The sequence below is a fragment of the Myotis daubentonii genome, chromosome 18 (genome assembly GCF_963259705.1).
Source record: "Myotis daubentonii chromosome 18, mMyoDau2.1, whole genome shotgun sequence".
Lineage (NCBI taxonomy): Eukaryota > Metazoa > Chordata > Mammalia > Chiroptera > Vespertilionidae > Myotis > Myotis daubentonii.
The window spans coordinates 37,439,826-37,460,280 of record NC_081857.1 but is presented as its reverse complement, the minus strand read 5'-3'; the positions used below and the strand labels follow the sequence as shown (position 1 = coordinate 37,460,280).

Sequence of the window (20,455 nt, the reverse complement as noted above, 5' to 3'; positions counted from 1 at the left end):
TCCTTAGAGGTATGTACGTTCTTATAGAAATTTGTAAGTGATAGGTCAGAAAATCCCCTTTCTTTTAGGTTTAGGCAGGAAGGAGTAAATGTTGCTTCCAACTTTCCTAATAGTACTTGATTTGATGCTCTTTGCTTCCGGTAAACTTATTTGTGACAGTAAAAATACAAACTTAGCCGACTTTGTTGACATCTTGTTCATCTGTTGAATATCTTGTTTCTAAGATTATGAACGCTGCCCACTTCCTCACACTGCATTCAATCGCTGAGCACATCAGGAAGAGGAGCAGCTTTTCATCTTGGTTAGTTTTTTAAAAAATATATTTTACTGATTTTTTAGAGAGAGGAAGGGAGAAGGAGAGGAATGGAGAGTTAGAAACATCGATTCAGCCACCTCCTACACACTCCCTACTGGGGATGTTCCCGCAACCAAGGTACATGCCCTTGACTGGAATCGAACCTGGGACCCTTCAGTCTGCAGGCCGACGCTCTATCTACCGAGCCAAACCAGTCAGGGCTCATCTTGGTTACTTTTTGGATCTTTTTATGCATCTGATGAAAGCAGTGTCCCAGGAAATGTCTTATCTGTAAACCGGAATTGGATGTGTTTCTAATTCCAAGGGGTTCCGAGACCCTCTGAGCCCACGAGGAGCTGAGGTTAAGAACGGCCTTATGCTGGGGGCTACGGGGAGGTCCTCGCTCTTCGTGTGAAGTATCTGGTGAAGGCTGGAACTCCTTCTGTTCAGACTCTTCCCATGTGTCCTTGTCTTGTGTATTCTAGAGCTTCCCTCAAGTTTTTTACCTAATACTAGGGTCTAAGGGAAGTCATTTTTCTGCGATATACATCTATAAATTATGATTTAGGAAAACGTAATTGTAAGTTATTCTTTCATTTCTTCTCTGTGGCAGTCCTATCATGGGACACATTTGGCTCCCAGGCCTTTTCTGTGAGCTGTGTTTGTGGTGAGAGAATCCCTCCTGGATAGCGATATGTATGTATTTAGTTTTGAAAAGGAAAGCTCTCTGTGCCTGTGACCGTACTTGGCTAGGCAGCATAATCAGTTCCCACAGGGCTGTGAGCACACAGCCGCGGCCATTGGCATTTACCTTCCAGCACTCACATAGCACCGTCCCCAAGTTCTGTTTAACTTGGATTCCTGTCGCTTGGGATGGCCAGTGGTAGGGTTTGCTTATATGTATCGGGTATCACCAGATTAGAGTGAATGAATTAACACTAATAGCAAATCCATAATTAGGACCAGTATGTCAATAGAGACTAATTACTCATTTAAATAAAAGTCTGTCATTGCTATATAATTGAACATACCCCTCTTTTTCTATCCTTTTCTCCTCAATGTAGCCAATTGCGCAGTTTGTCATTGCTAGGGGATTTTAAATAGAGCACCGCTGCATCTTAATTAGAAATGAGGTTACCCATTAGTCTCAGAATTAATTGGATTCTCTTTTAAGGTTTGTTGTATTTTGTGTTTGTCCTTTTTTAAATATATAGAGGCCCAGTACACGAATTTCATGCACTGGGCGGGGGGGGGGGGGGTTGGGGGAGAGGTCCCTCAGCCCAGCCTGCATCCTCTCGCAGTCCGGGAGCCCTCGGGGGATGTCTCAGTCATACAGCCTTAGCGTTGCTGTGGAGGTGGTGGGAGCGCACTGACCACCAGGGGACAGCTCCTGCGTTGGGCGTCTGTCCCCCTGGTGGTCTGTGCGCATCATAGTGACCAGTCGTTCTGCCGTTTGGTTGATTTGCATATTAGCCTTTTATTATACAGGATAAGCTGGAGGTGAGCATATGCATAACAAGAAAATTTTACTAATTGTTTCATTTTCCATTGGGTTTGCTAGGAAAATTTTAGCCGAAGCCTTCCTGAATAAGGGATGCAGTTATGGCTGTGGAAAGAATCCGTGTGTGTGGAAAAGACGGTTGGCAGTTATCAGTCTAGGTCAGTGGTTGGCAAACTGCAGCTCACGAGCCACCTGCGGCTCTTTGGCTCCTTGAGTGTGGCTCTTCACAAAATACCATGTGCGGGCGCGCACGTACAGTGCGATTGAAACTTCATGGCCCATGCGTAGAAGTTGGTATTTTGTGGAAGAGCCACATTCAAGGGGCCAAAGAGCTGCATGTGGCTCGCGAGCCGCAGTTTGCCGACCACTGGTCTAGGTGCATGTCCCTGTAATCTGTTTTAGGTGAATTCACTTGAGAATGTTTTGTGTAAAGAGCATTGTGCTACCTACCTTTTAACCTTATACTAGTCATTTAAACATCTCAGGTTCCAGAGTTCTCATAAATAAAATGAGGAAGCTGGACTAGAAGACTTTTAGGGCCCCTTCCAGTTCTAAGATCTAATTACTATATTACTAATAAGAGAAAATACTTTCTGGCTAGGGAAAAGAATTATTTTGTGACTAGAGAGTCTTTATAAATGCAGGTAACTTGTGTGAATGGGTTAAATATCTGACGACAGCTTTTCAAGTTGGGCTTAATCTAATTTAAGTTGGGCTGGTGGTGGTAACATAGAGAAATCCTTGGGCAACCTGCTTTGGATAATTCTGACTTAGAATATAAATTACGATTTGGGGTAATGTTAAAGCAGTATTTTCTAAAGTAGCTTAAGGAGTAAAATTTACTAATCTTTTAAAAACGCGGTTTAGAGGTAAGCTTCAGCCTTCAAATACAAAAGATAACTGAAGGAGGAGCTAGGGTACTTGTGGACCAACGCGTATGAGAAAAGGGAGTAGTTTGAAGTTTTAGGGTTTTTTCTTCCCCTAAATGTAAATAAACCTGTTAATCTTAAAAAATAAAATTGTAGCCGAAACCGGTTTGGCTCAGTGGATAGAGCGTCGGCCTGCGGACTGAGGGGTCCCAGGTTCGATTCCGGTCAGGGGCATGTACCTGGGTTGCGGGCACATCCCCAGTGGGAGGTGTGCAGGAGGCAGCTGATCGATGTTTCTCTCCCATCGATGTTTCTAGCTCTCTATCTTTCTCCCTTCCTCTCTGTAAAAAAATCAATAAAATATATTTTTTTAAAAAAAAATTGTATTTGTGATAGTCACAGCTGGTACTGGAACTCCATCACAAGGAGATTCTCTTTTTTTAAAGTATGTTTTTATTGATTTTTTTTTAGAGAGAGGAAGGGAGAGGGAGAGTCCAAGAAACATGAACTGGCTGTCTCCTGCACACCCCCTATTGGGGACTGAGCCTGCAACTTGGGCATGTGCCCTGGCTGGGAATTGAACCTGCGACCTCTTGGTGCCAGGTTAATGCTCCAGCCAACTGAGCCACACCCTCCAGGGCACAGGGTGATTCTCTTGTCTTGGCAAAGTGTTTATTATTTGGTGCCTCTGTGAACAAGTGTGTGTGTCCCAGTTAACACTGCTTCTTAATGAAAAGAGCACATGTTGCTCAAAGCACATCTGGTTTCCAGTTCCTTTTTCTACAGATCATTTGAGTTATGGGTCTGTAGTGACACCTAGTGGGTGATAAGGGTATAAGCATCTGTGATTGAAATGAATTTCACAGCCTAGGGCCTTGCGGCCTCATGCATTTGCCCTAATGGCCCTAATGTTCCTTTTCTGTTAGTTTCCTTTGGGATGTGGTTGTTGTGGGGAAATTAAAAGGATTCCCGTAGTTGTTGCCACATCATGGCGACATGAAAATGCCTGTTGCTCTCACTACCTGAATCAGAATTATTAAGGTTACAGCAGATCTTCAAGATACCTCATCCAAGTCCCCCATGTTTACGATGAGGAAGCAGACTGAGGCCAAGAGAAAAGTGACTGACATGGAGTCATGTAAGTAAGTGATGGAACCTAAACTCGAGCTCTGTTCCCTGGTTCCCAAGCTTTTTGCTGTACTCTATACAGCCCTTAAGTTTGAGCTTTTTTAAAAAAAATATATTTTCATTGATTTCAGAGAGGAAGGAAGAGGGAGAAAGAGATAGAAACATCCATGATGAGAGAGAATCATGGACCAGCTGCCTCCTGCATGCCCCCCACAGGGGATCGAGCCCACAACCCGGGCACGTGCCCTTGACCGGAATTGAACCCGGGACCTTTCAGTTCGCAGGCCGACGCTCTATCCACTGAGCCACACCGGCCAGGGCAAGTTTGAGCTTTTTTTAGTTTGAGCCCTTGGCTTAAATAGATCAGGGGTGGGGAACCTCTTTTTCTGCTGAGGGCCATTTGGATATTTATAACCTCATTCGTGGGCCATACAAAATTATCAACTTAAAAATTAACCTGCTATATTTGGTCCAACATTTAATTAACTCGCCCTTATCCCTTGGCAGGGCCAGACCTAATGATTTCACATGCCTTATACGGCCCAGAGGCCAGATGTTCCCCACCTCTGCCTTAGATGAAGGAGTATATACTCGGTGTATTCTTAGAACCAGTAGAATTTCAATCAGGGCTGGGCCTCAGAGCAGAGCTGCTGACAAATCAGTCAAATGCTTTTCCTGTTGGCGAATATCCGTGAGGAAAGATAAAGATGCAAGCAGGTGAGAACTGCCATGGACGTCGGAGGAGGTGCTCGAGTTGAGGGAGGGCGGGGAGGGAAGATTGGACTAGGCTTTTAAGCACCTTTCTGAGACTCTGACTTAAAATTGTTTCCCCCTGATTACAGTTGTCAGACAATATTATAGTAGTTTCATGTGCTGTGACTTTTCTCTAGCAAGGTTGAAAGTATCCCTTTGTTTAGATTACCCTTTTTTTTCTAGTGGATAGCAGAATTGGTATTAAAATAAACAATCATTGTAGGGTTTGTGGCACATAGTTTAATCCAGATTGGATACATCCGGTACAGCAGTGGCACGTGACTCAATACTGTAAATGATACACGTTGTAACATACGCACTACAGTTTCAAAAGAAGACGACAGGAAACTCAGTATTTTTTTCTTTTTTTTTTCCATAGAAAGTTTTCATATATTTATCTTCCTGCAGTTTTGTACAGTAGTTCTTCTTTGCCATTGTGATGTTGGTAAGCAAAGCCCATTTATTATACGAAAATAGAAAAGAACACACTTGATATTTTTCACGATAACATTAATTGGTGGGGGGGGGGGAGTGACTGCTAAGGAAAACATTACATTGGAATGTCTGGTTATCAAAAATATACCATCCCTCCCACCTCCCAGGTTTGTAAAATAGTCTGTTGGTCCAAGGAGCCCCAGGACTTGAGTCAGTGCCCTGCCCTGGTTGGAGTGACATCATCCGGTGTAGTTAAGTAACCTGCTAAGACAATGTCATCCCACACATGATGAGAAGAACATAGAACATTCTAAAAAGAAAACAGGACTGAAAAGGAACCCCTTTAGCTGTTTCTTTTGCTGGTAACCACTTTCTGTTCATTCAAATGATGCTTTTCATGATGCTGTTTGGGCTCCGAGGGTAATAATTTCTCCTTCATCCAGTCGTTTTAAAGCTTCGCAATTGATACCACCTTAGTAATCTAAGATCCCAGCACTGAGTTTTCTGCCTTGCAGTTAGTTACCTGGTAGTTGCAGTAAGGGTGTCTGGACCAGTGGAATTGATTCATAACCCCAAGATCTAAGTTTAGTTCAATTTCAGTGATACCTGTGCAGGTTGTTTTTTTTTTAAAAAGGAACAAAATCCAGGTACATGTTTTAATGGACACTTCCCCTGAACTGTGGGAAGTGACATGATCCTGAACTGTGGGAATCCTAGTTTGAAAACTGGGTAAAGTCCTCAGCATGTCCACAAGTTGACTTTTTGTTAGTATAGATGAGCACAATCTGTCCACTTTACATTCTGTTCAGGTTCTTTTTCTTAATTTCACTTTCTACTTGCTGGTCTTATACTCCTGTGTGATTGTAGGCAATTGTGTTCAACTGTCATTGGGCATGTCTGGCCTTGTGGACAGGATTCTACGCAATTAGTCCTGAGCTCAACATTAGTTATGAAAATAGGGGACGAAAGAGGACTCGTCCGGAGTTTGCTTTGGGGGAAGGGGGGGTCCTGGCTCAGGGTGGTTCTGAATGGAATGTCTGCTCACGTTTAATCACCACCCTTGACATCCAGGTGCTAAAAATATAAGCAAGCCTCCAAGTAATGCAACATGACGTGGTGGACAGAGCCCTGGCTTCAGTCACAGTTGTGCCGTGTGAACACGGAGGTCACTCAGCTTCTTCCTGCCCATCCAGGATTTAGTGCCTGACCTACTACACCAGAGGTCGCAGTCGGGACCAGAGGACCCCGCAGGTAGGCGCTGAAATGTCCACGCCCGCTCTGCACTGGGAAGAGAGCATTTGACAAACACCTGCTTCTGAGTTGACTGTCCAGGCCAGCTCTGCCCAGGGAGTGGTGGTGTCCAGGGGCTGGTTTGTGGTAGCAGAGTCCTGTGCTTTCTGAGGGCCGTGTCCATGCACTGCTGACATCTGCATAAGGTCAGGCCTGTAGTCACAGCATTACTCTCTGATGGCTCTTCTCCGAGGCATCGCTGCTCTGCCAGGCAGTGGGGAAAAGCACTGGACCGACAGCCGAGGGACTTGTGCTCTGGTCCCAGCTCTGGCATGAAATGACTGCATGACCTGGAGCAAGTCCTTTAATTCCCCTGGGCTTCAGCTTTCTCTAACCTGCAGAAGCATCTTAGCCTCCTCTAGTTCTGATAGACTCTCAATACTTTGTTTCCTAGGTTTCCATGCATCTGAATGTGGCCTATTCGTTGGTTTCTTTTTAACCTCTTGAATGCTGAGTGGGGCAGGTGGTTCGGGGGCCTACTATGCTGAAGTGATTGATGAGCTATGGAAGCCATTGCACGGAAGACCCTGACATCTGGTTCTTCGGTCACGGGCCAGTGAGCGAGACCGACGAGGCCGCTCAGCACACTGGCCTCTTGTTTCCGTCCAGACGCAGCAGCGCGGCCTGGCTGGACTCTGTGTAAGAGTAGATGAGCCACTTCCCTTGGTTGGATGGCGTCTTCCTTTGGACCAGAGGCAAGTGGGTCTCCTGGCGAAGGCCACCCTGCCGGGCAGGGCAAAGGGAGAGTCTAACCTGCCAGTTCTCCTAGGAACTGGCCGAGTGCGGGGCTTGGAAATGAAGCTGGAGGAATACAAGCATTGAGTTCATTGGGGTCAGAAACGGGAAATCATCTGGGGTGCGATGATTACAATTGGCTCGTTAATTTGTGGGGACGGTGTGTGCTCCCGATGCAGGATGGGACATCCTGGGTTGGGTGAGCCATTGCTCTGGCCCTGGGAGGACCTTTCTCACACACCGGCAGTGTGACTGTGTAAGCAACCGTGTTCTTTGCATCTTGATCCCGTATCCCACTCAGTTCCCAGGATGTAAACTTGGATATCTAGACATTCCTAACTCTGTTCCATTGTCCATTCTTTCAAAAGAAAACTTCCTTTTCTGGTCCTCTGCCTGCCCTCATGTGTGTGAAGTGATGGGATTTGCGTACTTATTCTCAGGTGTGTTCCGGTTGGGTGTGTACACGAATTCCTGTTGTAAAGCTTTTCTGCCATAAGCTCAGAGGGCCAGGACCACCCATTCTCGTGTTGGGAAATCCGTGGGGCCAGAGAAAGGACTCGGTCCGTGGTCGATGAGGTTAGCAAAGGAGATAAAGGTGGGAGGCTCCCTCTCCTCTGCCCACCTTCCAGTTAGGGGCATCCTCCTAGCCCTCTGTCTTCCCTGCTGTACAGGGTCACTAGAGCAGGGTTCACAGGGAAGCCCACCCAAGGTGTTCTCAGGCTCCTGGCCGGTGAAACGCACCTACACGGCCGTGGTGGGCAGATTCCTGGCCTAGTTACACAGCTAATCACTCGGCTGGAGAATGGCCCCGGAGCCCCTGAGAGCTGCTGTATCTCAGCACGCAGGCTAGAGGGCTGCAGTAGGGCCGCTGGGGGTCGGGGTCTGCTATAAGCAGTGGAAGCAGAGAGGACTGCAGAGCCACCGGAACAGAAGCGCCCAGGTTCCCAGGAATAATCTTCACCCCCTCACCTGCACGAGGGCACCAGCTTGCCCCCACTCTGGGGGGTCTCCAGGGACATTAGGCCTGAAGACTTCAGAACTCAGGACACCTTTCAGACCAGGTAAGGATCATAGAGAATCGCTTGCTTTCGCACGTTGGTGCAGCCTGTGGTCCTTGCACCGCCGCCCTCTGCAGGGAAGTGGCCTCTGGGCGTAGCTGTGGGTGGGCTTGATGGTGGGAGCCATGGGCGGCGGCGAGCCCTGGCTCTTCTGTCCTCTCCACTGGCATGTGCCATGCGCCGGTTGATTCCGTTTTCAATATCCCAGTGTGATAGATCCGGTCATTCTCCTTCTAAGCCAGACATGGAAACTGGAACACCCGTGATCCCTCCTCCCTCTTCCCCAGCTGCATCCACACGCACCACTTCAGTCAGGCACTCAGCTGCAGGTGCCTGCGTGGGGAGGCTTCCCTGGCATGTCTCGGGGCCACCAGGGTCCATGTAGACACAGACGCTGGACAACGGACAAACAGCCAGGGGTGAAGCAGAGAGAGACGGAGACAGACAGGGGACAGATGGGGGACATGTTGCTGTGTGGTCATGGCAGCTCTGCAGGTCGGCAGGGCAACGGGGCCAGGCTCCGCTGACCTCACCCACCTGGGGGGATGGAGAGACAACTCAGCAGTAACTGGCTGCTTAGCCTAAAAGCTTTTGCTATAAAAGGAGGAAAAAACACACACACACAAAACCAAACCTCACAAAATGCGTTGTTTTGGTTCAAAGGTACTGGGTCCATGGAGAAAAACGGTGCACAAAAATCCGTTGGTGTTTTGTTTTCCACCTTTTCCCCTGAATAAATATTATCCATTAAGAGCCTTGAAAAGGTGCTCAGATACACAGTGTTATATTTTCTTCCTGTTTTGCATGTGTCAGTTGGGCCTCTGTGCTGCTCTCGGTCTCCTGTTTTCCTCACTGGGGTCTCCAGAAGCAACTGCTATTTGGTCTGAGGCTCCCCCTCCAGTCCCATCCCCTACCCTCCCTTCCTCTGGCCCCTGGGAGGCAGGACCACAGGGCTGTGTCCACGCCAGTGAACCTTGGGGCCCCTCTGCTGCTCTTGTTCCTCCCAGGCACGAGTTTCAGTGCTGGGGAGGGGGCAGGGAGAAGGGGACGGGGTGGTCCAGTGGCCATCCACCAACATGCCAGCCGCTTCACTCCCACTGCCCACATGGCCCTGTGTCCAGTGGTCTTACAAGGCGGAGACCTTGACGACGTTGCTGGCTATGGCAGGAATGTTCGTGTTGGGGCCTGGGCTGGCAGGGGGTGGCCGGCTCTCCCCCTCGGGGGTTAGCGCTGGGGGTGTGGGGATGCTGATGATGGCTGTGGTGATCTGGGATGTTTTGCAGTTTGGTCTCAGTCCGTCGTCTGCTTTCAGATTAAGGCTGGAGCGACTGGGATAAAAATAAGAGTGAGTTGAGGATGGTGGCTTTTGCTAGTGTCCCAAAGCTTCCTTGCCCCCCCCTCCCCCCCAACCCATCTTTAGCTCATGGAAACTAGGAGCAGCCAGCCTGCCTCTGTCTCTGCTTTGGACATCAGCCCGTAATTACTCATTTTCATTATGGGCCTAAACTGCCAACAACTGCCAAGTCCTGGATATTGGGCTTTGGACTCAAAGGACATGTCTTCCCTCTGGTGGGTGGTTTGCCTATCGTTCGTGGCATTCGACTGTTGCTTTCCCGGAATTCCTTGCAGTTCACTGGAGGGGGTGGGGGTGGACAGATATATGCAGAGAAAGGAGGGAAAGGCAGTCTGAGATTCAAAACCAGCCGGGATGAGCTGTGTTGGACACAGTTGTGAGCATTATTTTCTTGGTCCGTTCTTCGCACTGGGATAGGTCATTTGTGGATTTTGGGGGTGTTTTTTTTCTGGTGTCTAACCACACATTGGGCCTACGTCTGCTACAGTATCCCCCAGAGCCTTTGGGTTAACTTGTCAGGACAAGGAGGGGGAGGGGCATAGATGAGGGGGCAGAGGGCCCACCTGGTGGTGAGGGAGGGCTGCTCGCTGCCCTGGATGTGGATGGTGCTGAGCTCTTGCATGCTGCGCAGGCGGGTGGCCGGCAGGTTGGAGTTGGGCAGGTGTGTGGTCTTCTTACTACGACGGGAGCAGCAGGTGGTCGTGAGGCCCTGGTGGCTGGACAGCGAGGGGCTTCGCGTGGACGGGTAGTTCTGCATCGAGCTCTCCAGGCAGTTCTGCTCATACATCTGCTCGTCTATGAACTCGTGGTTCTGTGGGAAGCAGGAGGGGGGAGATGAGCCCCCAGACTTGGGGTGGCTGCCTGTCTCTGTTCCGGGCCTGGAGAGAAGGCCTCCCAGCTGCCTGGGGCACAGACAGGCATCAAAGGAAGAGGACAGTTCTACGGGCAGCCCTGGCGGCGGGTGGAAGGGCGGGGACTGTGTTAAGTTGTGAGGTGTACTCGGCGCTGATGGGTGCAGGGCACAGGGGGGGGGGGCTTTAGTGGCATTGGCAGAGCTGGAAGCAGAGATGGGGCTTACTCTACAGGCTCCACACAGGACCCCGGGTGGCAGGGAAGGAGGCGCTGCTGTGGGGGGTGCTGGGTGGTTTTTTCTGGACTGAGTGGGGGAGATCCTCAGGAATCTTGGGTGGGCGTGAGACAGAAGCCGAGAAAGGCACTGGTCACTCTCAGAATTGGGAGGGCTTTGCGCTCAAGCTGTCAGGGTCAGGTAATGACTGTTCCTGCACCTGGTTAGGGGATATGACTAGCTGGGGGCACGGGGTTCCCTAAGTCAAGGGTAAGCGTGGGCAGGGATTGCTAACAGCCTCCTGACGAGAGGCCATCAGATGGGGCTCAAGAGAAATGAGAATGGCTGTTCGCCAAGGTGACTGGACATCTGTGGCACTAACATCAGGCAAGGCCGCCAGCGCGGAGGAGTCTGACGGAGGGAGCACGAGAACAGTTCAGAGACCGACACCAGCAGTCCCCACGGAGCTGGGGAGGCGGCCCGAGGCGGCCTGGGCACTTCCAGGGCACCAGCGTGGGGCCGTGGTCCTCCGCCCTCCCCGCCCCCGGGGGAGGCTGTCAGGGACTCAGGAAGGCAGCTGGAAGCTGAGTGAGCGGAATGAGGCCGTGGGAGGAGCGGCCCGCGGAGCCAGCAGCACATGCAGAGAACCAGACCAGGGGAGGAGACCACAGACTCAAAGAATCAGAGAAAAGAACATCGATTAATTTTTAAAAAGTTATACCTTGATGGTGGACGTTCGTACAGACAACAGGGGATCATCCACAAGATAGGACAACCCCTACAGGAGCACATGCCAACAGAAGATAAAAACACCTTTGATTGTCCATTCCGGCATTCCCAAGCTCAGAGATGACGCGCAGTCTCTGGTCCCAGCATTCCAGCCCCTGCTCCCAGCATTCCCCCTCCTTTGTCCCAGCATTCCCCGCCCAAACCCCAGTTCATTCCTTCCATCCCAGCATTCTGCCTCTTCTACCCCAGCATCTCTCCCCCAAATCCAGCATTCCATCTCTCTCATGGCAATGTCCCACCCCCACAATCCGACATTCGCCCCTCAAATTCAGCCTTCTGTTCTACTCTGATGCCAGCATTCCATCCCTGGACCCCCCCATATCTTTCTTCAATGCCAACATTCCAGCCCTTCAAACCCAAATAATTTCACCCATTCCACCCGGCACATGCACTTGGAAAGGGCAGTCGGGGCCGGGCCCGTCCTTTGGCAAGCTCTGAGTCTCAGAGAAATCCTAGATACACACGCGTACAGGTTGACACTAAGGAATATTTGCTAAGTCTGACCTCTGACCTCCATCCCCTGCGTCGGGGAGGCAGGACCTTGGGTGTGGGAAGTTCTGCCTGGGTGCTGAGCCCCTGCCTGCAGTCACTGGGCGCAGGTTCAAGACCAGGAAAGGGTTTCAGTTTGTCTCTGTCTCTCCTGACTTCTCCCCCCTCCCCCCTATTCCTAACACTTCTGTTGCCAAGGGTCCAGGGTGGCCCACTGCCCTTCCTTTCGGTCTGGTGGTGAGGCACAGGCATCATTCCACATTCGACTATGTCGCCCGAAACCATGCCTCTGTTAGCAATAAACCGATCGGACGGGAACGCCCTGGGATGCTGGTGACGAGCGGAAGTGGCCCCAGTGAGGTCCCGCTTAGGGAAATTCCGTGCTACCTCCTTGACCCCGTCTCCTGTCGCAAGAGGAATGTAGGGGCAAGGCCCACGGCATCTCCTAGCACCAGGGTAGGCCCACCTGACATTCGTCTCTGCGGTCCATAGCAACTCCTAGAAATTCTGCCCATTGGAGCCGGGAGACTGACAGGCAGAGCCCTTGGCCTCAGTCACGGAGAACGGGCCGTGGGATGGTGCAGGGTGGGGTGAGGCCTCAGTGCGCTGCAGGGCAGAGCTGGCCCTACCTCGGTGACTGCCCACTCCTCGGGGGCCTCCTCACTGCTTTTGACTCTGAAGGGGACAGACTTTGACTTCTGAAGCTGGGCCAGCTTGAGGATGTGAGTTCTGACCCCCCAAAGGGGGGGGGGGGGCGTGGGCGTGGCGGGGGCTGGGACTCACAGTGGTTTTCTCCAGGCAGTGCAGTAGGTGGTGGTGCTGGCTCTCGATGAGCGAGGTGGTCTTGCCCACATGCTCCTCCTCCGGGGTGCCCTGTGCGACGAGAGACGAGGATAGAGCTGCGAGCCTTCCTCTCCACCCTCTTCATTTCCCCACAGAGGGCAGGAGGGCACTAGAAAAATCTGGGCGAACCAAATTTTAGGGTCACCATAGCACATGCCAGCCTTTGGGCTGGGGGTCCTTGGGCTAAAGCTGGTTTAGGGGTCGTGGTGACAATCCCATGGGAGAGGTATGTGCAGGGGGTTGCTACCTGGGGACGGTTTGGAAACATGTCCATCTCAGGGTTCAAACGGGCTTTGGGAGGGAGTGCTGGTGCCCTTGCATGAGAAAACAAGCCCACCATCCCCTCCACCTCCCAGCCGGGGTCCCCCAGGCACCTCCCAGCCCGGCCCTCCCTCCACCGCCCGCCAGGCACCGACCATCAGTTCCAGAGCCTCGTTGAGCAGCCCGTTGCGCTTGCTGTGCAGGTAGGCATTGGAGCTGCCTGTCTTGGCCACACGGATCCTGGCAAGGCGGGCCTTCTGTGATTGGCAGAGACAGAGTGAGGGGTAAGGACAGGGAGCCCCACAGGGCCAGGGCTGGGGCTGTCCCAGGGAGGCTGGGTTCCCAGGTGATTTGGAGGCGGGGGAGGAGGCTGCTGCTCCCAGCCTCAGGGCTCTCGGTTCACTGGGCCTGATGCTGGGTCAGGATCAGAGTGCCCAGGGGTTTCCACTCGCCTCTGCAGCTGGGGCTCATCCAAGTCCCCCTCCTTCCAGGTGTCCCGACCTTTATCGACTCAGCTATGGCTACTTCTCATCTCCCGCAGGCTGCGCGCCGCTTCCATTGCTTGCCCCTCCCCAGCTGGGCCTGCCCACAGGCAGCAGGGGCTCCGAGCAGGCTACCAGCAGGACAACTTCGACCTCATTTCCTGGGAAGCTGCCCTGTGGCCAGCATGTCCCCGCAGGGACAGTTCGGCACCCTTTCTTGGCTTCTAGAAGGGAAGAGGCCAGGACTTGAACTTGGGGGTCTGCCTCTAACTGCTGAGGCAGCTCACTCCCCTGGATGGGGAGGATGAGAGGGCACCTGGGAGAGAAAGGAGGGCAGGTAACCCTCTCCTCACTCTGAGCAAAGACCATTCAAGCCCAGGACGATCCCCATCTGGGGTCCTGCTCCAGCCGTACCCCCAGCATCTCCATTCAAGCCAGTCCCCTGTCGGGGTGCGGCTGGTACTGCTTTGGGTGAGGACTGGTTGTTTAGAGTTGCATATGGAACCCCGATTGTGTTAAGCTCATCACAGCCTTACATAACTTGATCACACCACTTAGCGCCCGGCTTCCTGGTGTCTGGGGTCTGTCTCCATTACTTTCCAGAGATGAAAGATTCTCCTCTGTGGCACTTCTTTTAATTTTATCTTACCCTGGGCTCCATTAAAGCAGCAGATTGTCACATCAAATGTGCTGTAGCATTTCATCATTTCCCACCCAGGATAAAGAGGTTTGCACTGTTTACAGAAAAACCCAGCACCTGAAACTGGGTGGGTCTCCGGCTCGCCTCTGGGCTCCTGAGGGCTCATGCACATTTCTCTCTGGCGTGTAGCAGAGCTTCGCGCTGAGCGTGCTCGGGCAGGGCTGGTGATGGCCCAGAGGGAGGAAGCCACATCTGGGTCAGAAACCCACTATGAGCCCTAGCCGGCTTGGCTCAGTGGATAGAGCATCAGCCTGAGGACTGAAGGGTCCCGGGTTCGATTCCGGCCAAGGGCACATGCCTGGGTTTCGGGCTCGATCCCCAGTGGGGGGTGTGCAGGAGGCAGCCGATCAATGATTCTCATCATTGATATTTCTGTCTCTCTTTCTCCCTTCCTCTCTGAAATCAATAAAGAAATATATTAAAGAAAAAAAGAAACCCACGATGATAAAGCCGCTGCTGGAGGCTCACTCCTCCATGGCCATGAGGACATGAGAGTTCACAGAGTTTGAGGTCATCTAGGCTCTTCTAAAGACACGAAACGGCCCTGGCCCCACGGCTCCACTGTTTGGAACACTGACCGTCCCGTGCACCGAGGTTGCAGGTTCGATTCCCAGTCAGGGCACATACCTAGGTTGTGAGTTCGATCCCAGGTCGGGGTGAGTACAGGAGGCAGCCAATCGATGTTTCCCTCACGCTGATGTGTGTTTCTCTCTCCCCCTCAAATCAATAAAAGCATATCCTTGGGTGATAAAAAAGGACGTGGAAGATGCGAGGGGAAGGGACTGACCAGGGTAAGGCAGTGAACTAGCAAGACCAGCTCAGACCTGCAGCTCCCAGCACAGATGTGGCCTCCGGAGCGTCCCTCTTCTCCCTGGAATGTCAGCTCCTGTCAGACAAGTTTCTAAACCTGCTGCCAGTCCCAGGAAGCTGCACTTTCAGCAGATGTGGGGTTGCTGGGGTTGGAGGAGGGGCCTGGGTGGAGGGTGCGGCCCCCCGGGAGCCCTCCCGCTGTCTGGCTGCAGCACCCTGTGGCCCTGAGACCGGGTACCTCCTGCCCCAGAAGTAGAAAAGCCCAAACAGAACAGGCAGCCACACTCTCAGGCATGAACCCCCCAGAGAAACGTTCACACGGAACCTACACAGGGATGTTCACAGCAGCCTGACCTCAGAACCCACAGTGGCCTCGTCCCAGGTGCCCCTCAACAGGCCATGGTTAAACCGGCACATCCACAGCACGGGGGCCGCCCAGCCAGCAGAGGAGCAGCTGGATGCACGCTCCTGGCTGAGTCTCCAGGACGCGCACGAAACGATCAGGTGCCTACGGGACAGCCCATTCATACAAACCGTTTTGAAATGGAAACATCTGATAAAGGGAGGACAGGGTTTTCAGAGGTTAGGGGTGGGCGGCTTTAGGGTGGGAGGGTGTGGTTATAAAAGGGGGTGGGGACTAAAGCACAGGCCTACAGAGGAGAGAATGTTGAAGAAAACCACACGCACCCCAACAACTAAAGCGGAAATCTGAACTGGGTTGACTGCTGGATCCCATACGATCAGTTGTATCAACGTCCACACCCTGGTTGTGATAATCTTACAAGTGCTTGTGGGTCTATAATCTCAATAAGCATTTCCAGTAAAATAAAGAGATGGGCAGGACCTGGAGATGGGGACCAACCGCCCCCCCCCCCCCAGACGTGCCCCCTCTGTCCCCTGCCTCCCCTGATCTCCAAGTCCCACGGCTCAGAAAAGTCTGAGGCAAACATCATGGAGTGATTTCAGTAATTACCCCCGAGCACGGCAGCCGACAGGACGCTGAGGCTTGTGGGCTGAGCTCACCGATGTGGCTGTTGAGCTGAGTCTGCGGCCTGGGCTGACCTCCCTGCCCCTCTCCACACCCCACACGTCCCCTGGACCCCCTTCCTTGCCTCAGATCCTAGGAGCAGGCAGCATCCCCCCATCCTCCCCCCGCCCCTCTGCATCCTCTCCCTTCTCTCGAGGGAAGCCCGAGGTGAGAAGGTGGAAGACAAGCTGAGCAGCTTGAGGCGAGAGTATCCAGGGAAGTGAAAACACTGCAAGTATTTACTCTGACTTCACAGGGAGCCTGGGAAGGGAGAGGAGGAGGGGGACGGAGGGGCAGAAGGAGGGGCTTAGCTGGCTGCAGTGGCAGAGAAGAAGGTGCCAAAGCCCAGGCCTCTGGATTAGTCACAGGATGAGCCCTGAGAGTCCATGGGGAAAGGGCCTGTTCCACTCGTGCGCGGATGGGGTGCTCCAGGAAGCGGGGGGCAGGGGGTGCCAAGGGGAAGGGAGCTGCTGAGCGGGTGGGCACAGCCCTGGCTCTGGGGGAGCCGAGGATTCCTTTGACCCTCTCCTGCTCGGCCATATCCCTGTCAGCCCAGCCCTGGCCCTTGGGGCCCCGGCTCCCAGATGCGGGAAGGAGGGCCCCGTGTTGCTGGCCCCTTGCCTGGGAAGGCGCAGTGAAGTCAGGGCTGGTGCACGTGGGCCTGCTGTGCTGATGGGCACAGGGCAGAGAGGAGACTATGTCTGGGGTGGCTGGCAGGGGAGGGGGAGCCCTGACCTTGGGTGAGGAGGCAGGAGATGGGGCTGGGAGGCGGAGGGGACAGCACAGAGCAGCCTGGGCCTGGCCACAGGACTCGCCCATGGCAAGAAAAGCCGAGCTCCTCAGCACAGGCCACACGGAGGCGCTTGCTGGGATGGGTGATGGAGTCTAATCTGTGGTTATTAAGCGTAATGACCTGTCAGGCACACCCATCGGAGCTGGCGGCCTGGGCCTGGGCTTTATGCCGTCGGGACACAGACCCCTCTGCAAGTCCGGTGCCTCCACTGAGTCCGGGGCCCTGCCACGGGGGGGCTGCCCTGTGTGTGCAGGGCCAGCTGCAGTGCACAGCCTGCACGCAGTAGGTGCTTAGTACATGGTTGTGGAGTGAAATGAAAGCAAGAATGAAGTCGGGACACAAAACCTCAGCCTCCATGAACAACCCTTTCAGCCTGGGCCCTGGCCACTGTGCCCAGAGCCCCCTCCAGGTGACAGGCTCCGACAGTGGACACCCCTCGCCCTCCCCTCTCCTCGTGGAAGTCACCGCCCGAGCTCCACCGCCCGGCGCCAGGTCGGCTGTTCAGGATGGAAGGTGGGGCCGGTCAGGAAGGGCGGCGCCTCCCCCTGCCCTGCCTGCCTCAGAGGGGACCCTGGACTCACTGAACTCCCAGGGCCATGGCTCCGCTCCTGCTCATGGCGGTTCTGGGCCTGGACCCTGAGCCACGGTGCCTGAACCCGCTGTGCCGTTGGTCCCTGACTCAGTGGCCTCAATGTTCTCCTTCAGAGGACTCTCTCTCAGTGAATTTATTTCTGTTCCTGTGCTTTGTCGGTACCGAGAGCGGTGATGTCGGCCCGGCAGCTCCTGGTGGGAGGGCGGAGGGGGCCAGGCCACGGGAATTGTACGGAATGTCCAGGAGAGAATGGGCTCCTGGGTCATGAGGGCTTGTGGGGTGGCAGCTGACGGCGGGAACGCATGGTGGGGAAGAAGGGACTCAGCCACCTCCCTTTCCAAGCCAGCGGGCGGCCACGCCGGCTTCTCCCAGGAACTCCGGCCGGCAGCCTGACTGTGAGGCCTCTGGCCCAGCGCCCGCCCGCCCGCTCTCGGCTCACCTTCTGCGCCCTGCGCTTGTCCGCTCTCTGGTTCTGGTGGTAGATCCGGCTGAAGTTGGAGACGATCACGGGCACCGGCAGGGCGATGACCAGGACGCCGCTCAGGGAGCAGATGGACCCGAAGATCTTCCCGGCGATCGTCTTGGGCACCATGTCCCCGTAGCTGAGGGGGGAGAGCAGGTGTGAGGGGCCGTTTGGGAAACAAGTCGGGCTCCCCTGCCAATCATCACTCACTCACTCATTCATTCAACAGCTGCGGAGGTGCCTCGTGTGTCAGGTACTCAAGTAAGACCTGGGAATGAACAAAGCAGACAAGATCCTTACGTCCCTCGAGCCAACATCCTACAAGGGCAAGGCCATAAACAGGAAGCGAATTCATAAAGGCACCGCGACCTGTGGTTACGTCCGTGAAGGGAAGAGACACAGGAGCCGCCGCAGGAACATTTAAACTCATCGAAAGGGGAAGAGCGTGCCGGGCCGAGGGAACAGACAGCACGGAGGCCTGAGGTTCAAGGAGCTTAGCTGGTTCTAGAAAAGGTTAAAGAGCCAGTGGGGCTGGAGGGAGGAAGGGAGTTATACAAGGCGGGGGGGGGCGAGGGCAGGCAGGGGCCCGACCGCACGGAGCACGAAGAGCCACGGATGAGCCTTAACCAGAGAAGCACCATGGTCTCATTTATGATACTAGCATGTGCCAAACCCACCTGCCGACGGAGATTCCTGCCTTAGAAAGCACTTCGCACACTGACCTCACAGCCCCAGGAACCGCGAGCCTGGCGTCCTCGCTCCCATCACAGATGCAGCCGTGAGGCTCCGAGGCGCCCTCGCTTGGGTACAGCTGGGAGGAAACCCACTCTTGCTTTCATCTCTTTTCTAGAACCCGCACCGAGCGAGGGCGGACCACCAGCTCTGAAACTCGGCCCCGAGGGCGGGGAAGCCACTTTGGGACAGAGCCACTCCGAAGTGCTTCACGTCATGGCGGCAGCTGCCCCAGACCGTCAGCCCCGCGGCCAGAGCCTCTCCTCCAACCAGGGCCTCTCCACAGCGGTAAGCGTTTAGCCTCTTCAGTGAGATGATCGAAAGATTAAGCGAAGAGCAAACAGGTGCGACTCCTTTGAGACAGGCGAACAGCAACGCCCGGCTCGGGGTCTGGACGAGAAACGGGCTTAGGATGACCAGGAATCGTTGCTGCTGAAACAGTGAGGCTCAAGGTCGCTTGTCCTGAGGGGGGACCACGGAGTCCTGGGCTCCACAGAGATGTGGGGGTCAGGGGGGAGCAGAGAGCCAGCTGGGAAGAATGAAGTCCTCACCTGCGAGCACTGGGCTCTGGGAGGACAGGCCGGTGGTTGGCACGTATTTGCTGAGCGAATGCATGATCTCGTTTAAGCCTTCCACCCTGAGCCGGCTCCTGTCTCGAGAACTGCCTTCCTTCTCCTTCAGTGTCCAGGCCCTTTGTCCCGGGCAAGCTGTCAGCCATGTCCCTGATGTTGAGGCTGCGATAGGTCCTCTGGGGACCCGGATCCAGGTCTGCCTTCTCTGCCACGTGCTCAGGGACGTACGTGGCTGAGGACTTGGCTTCTGGAGCTGGAGACCTGGGCTCAAGACCCGCCCAGCTCCACCAGAACACGAATGCATGACGTTGGACCTGTGTCCTTGTCTGTAAAGTGAGTGGCCTAGGTCCTAACCCTGTAGCGACATACACAGCTCTATAAACAAGAGGTGCTGTTACTCTTGCCCAGGCATCCTGGTAGCCATGGTCTCTGTTGCTGAACTTGGGACACAGCTGGTTGTCCCAAGTTCAAGTGCTCCCAGTGGCGAGGACAGGGGCTGTCCTACGGAGGTGGGTCGTGTTAGCCGGAACCGACTGAAAGACGGACATCGGGCCGGTGACCATGGACGTAAGGAAGCGCGGCAGGAACGTGTAAGAACGTGCCAGGACTCCATCTCAGAGCGATCGCGTGGGTGGGGATGCTGAGGGCAGCGGGAAGGTTGTCCCCCCCGCCCCCCGCCCTCCGGCAGAGAGGACGGGGAGGGAAGCTACGCCCACCATGGGGCAGATGGTCTGCTGGCAAGAGAAACAGAACTCAGCTCCTGGGCGCGCCTGGCCTCCTCCATGGGGAGCAGGCTCTGTCGGGAAGGCTGGGGCGAATGTGGGTGCAGAGGAGCTTGAGGGAGGGCACAGGGGAGCAGGCCAGTGCCACCTGGGTCCCACCTGAGGGAGGAGGAGCGTGCAGATCGGGTCAGGGCACCACCGCCATGCTCGGCGGGCAGTCACAGCGCCGCCGAGAAATGCCAGGACCAGATGTGGCAACGGGCGTATCGATGTTTGTAAAGAAGGGGAGAGGAGCTGAGAAACCACGGACCAGCAGGCTGGCCCTCCATCAACTCTGCCATCGGATTGCCGGCGGGATCTGAGAGCCGCTGAAGGGGGCAGCTGGCGGACACGGGAAATGAGTTGTATTGTGCGCCAGGCACGGATCCTCCCAAATGAAGCCCCATTCTGGTTTTGAGAGGGTTCACCTGCTGGAGGATCAGGAGACTGCTGCTGGCCTACTGCGTCATGATTTTGGCAAGATGTGTTTGTTCTTGGCCCAGTTCTTTCTGCCCTTGGCAAGCGGGAGGAAGGTGGTGGGGACGGCAGGGGCCGGTGGGGGCTGGACAGCCATCTCCAGGCTCCTGGCCCTTCTCAGAGACCACCAAGGCGGGTGCTCAGCCAGCAAAGGAAGCTCAGGTTCCCGTGTTAGAAGGG

At 54.2% G+C, this 20,455-nt stretch overlaps 1 protein-coding gene across 2 annotated transcripts in view; it reads right to left on the bottom strand.

The window, feature by feature from the left end:
* Positions 1–8,336: 8,336 nt before the first annotated feature.
* Positions 8,337–20,455, bottom strand: part of KCND3 (potassium voltage-gated channel subfamily D member 3) — a 131,592-nt gene continuing 119,473 nt past the window's right edge. Inside the window, exons 3-8 of one of the 2 annotated variants that reach the window (XM_059675495.1) lie at positions 17,710–17,872; positions 13,022–13,123; positions 12,546–12,635; positions 11,206–11,262; positions 9,982–10,229; positions 8,337–9,392 (exon numbers count right to left, since the gene is read on the bottom strand). In XM_059675495.1, the coding sequence (XP_059531478.1) occupies positions 9,191–9,392; positions 9,982–10,229; positions 11,206–11,262; positions 12,546–12,635; positions 13,022–13,123; positions 17,710–17,872 (862 nt within the window). In that variant the 3' untranslated portion in view covers positions 8,337–9,190. The remainder of the gene's footprint in view (positions 9,393–9,981; positions 10,230–11,205; positions 11,263–12,545; positions 12,636–13,021; positions 13,124–17,709; positions 17,873–20,455) is intronic. The other variant, XM_059675496.1, reaches the window with a different exon arrangement.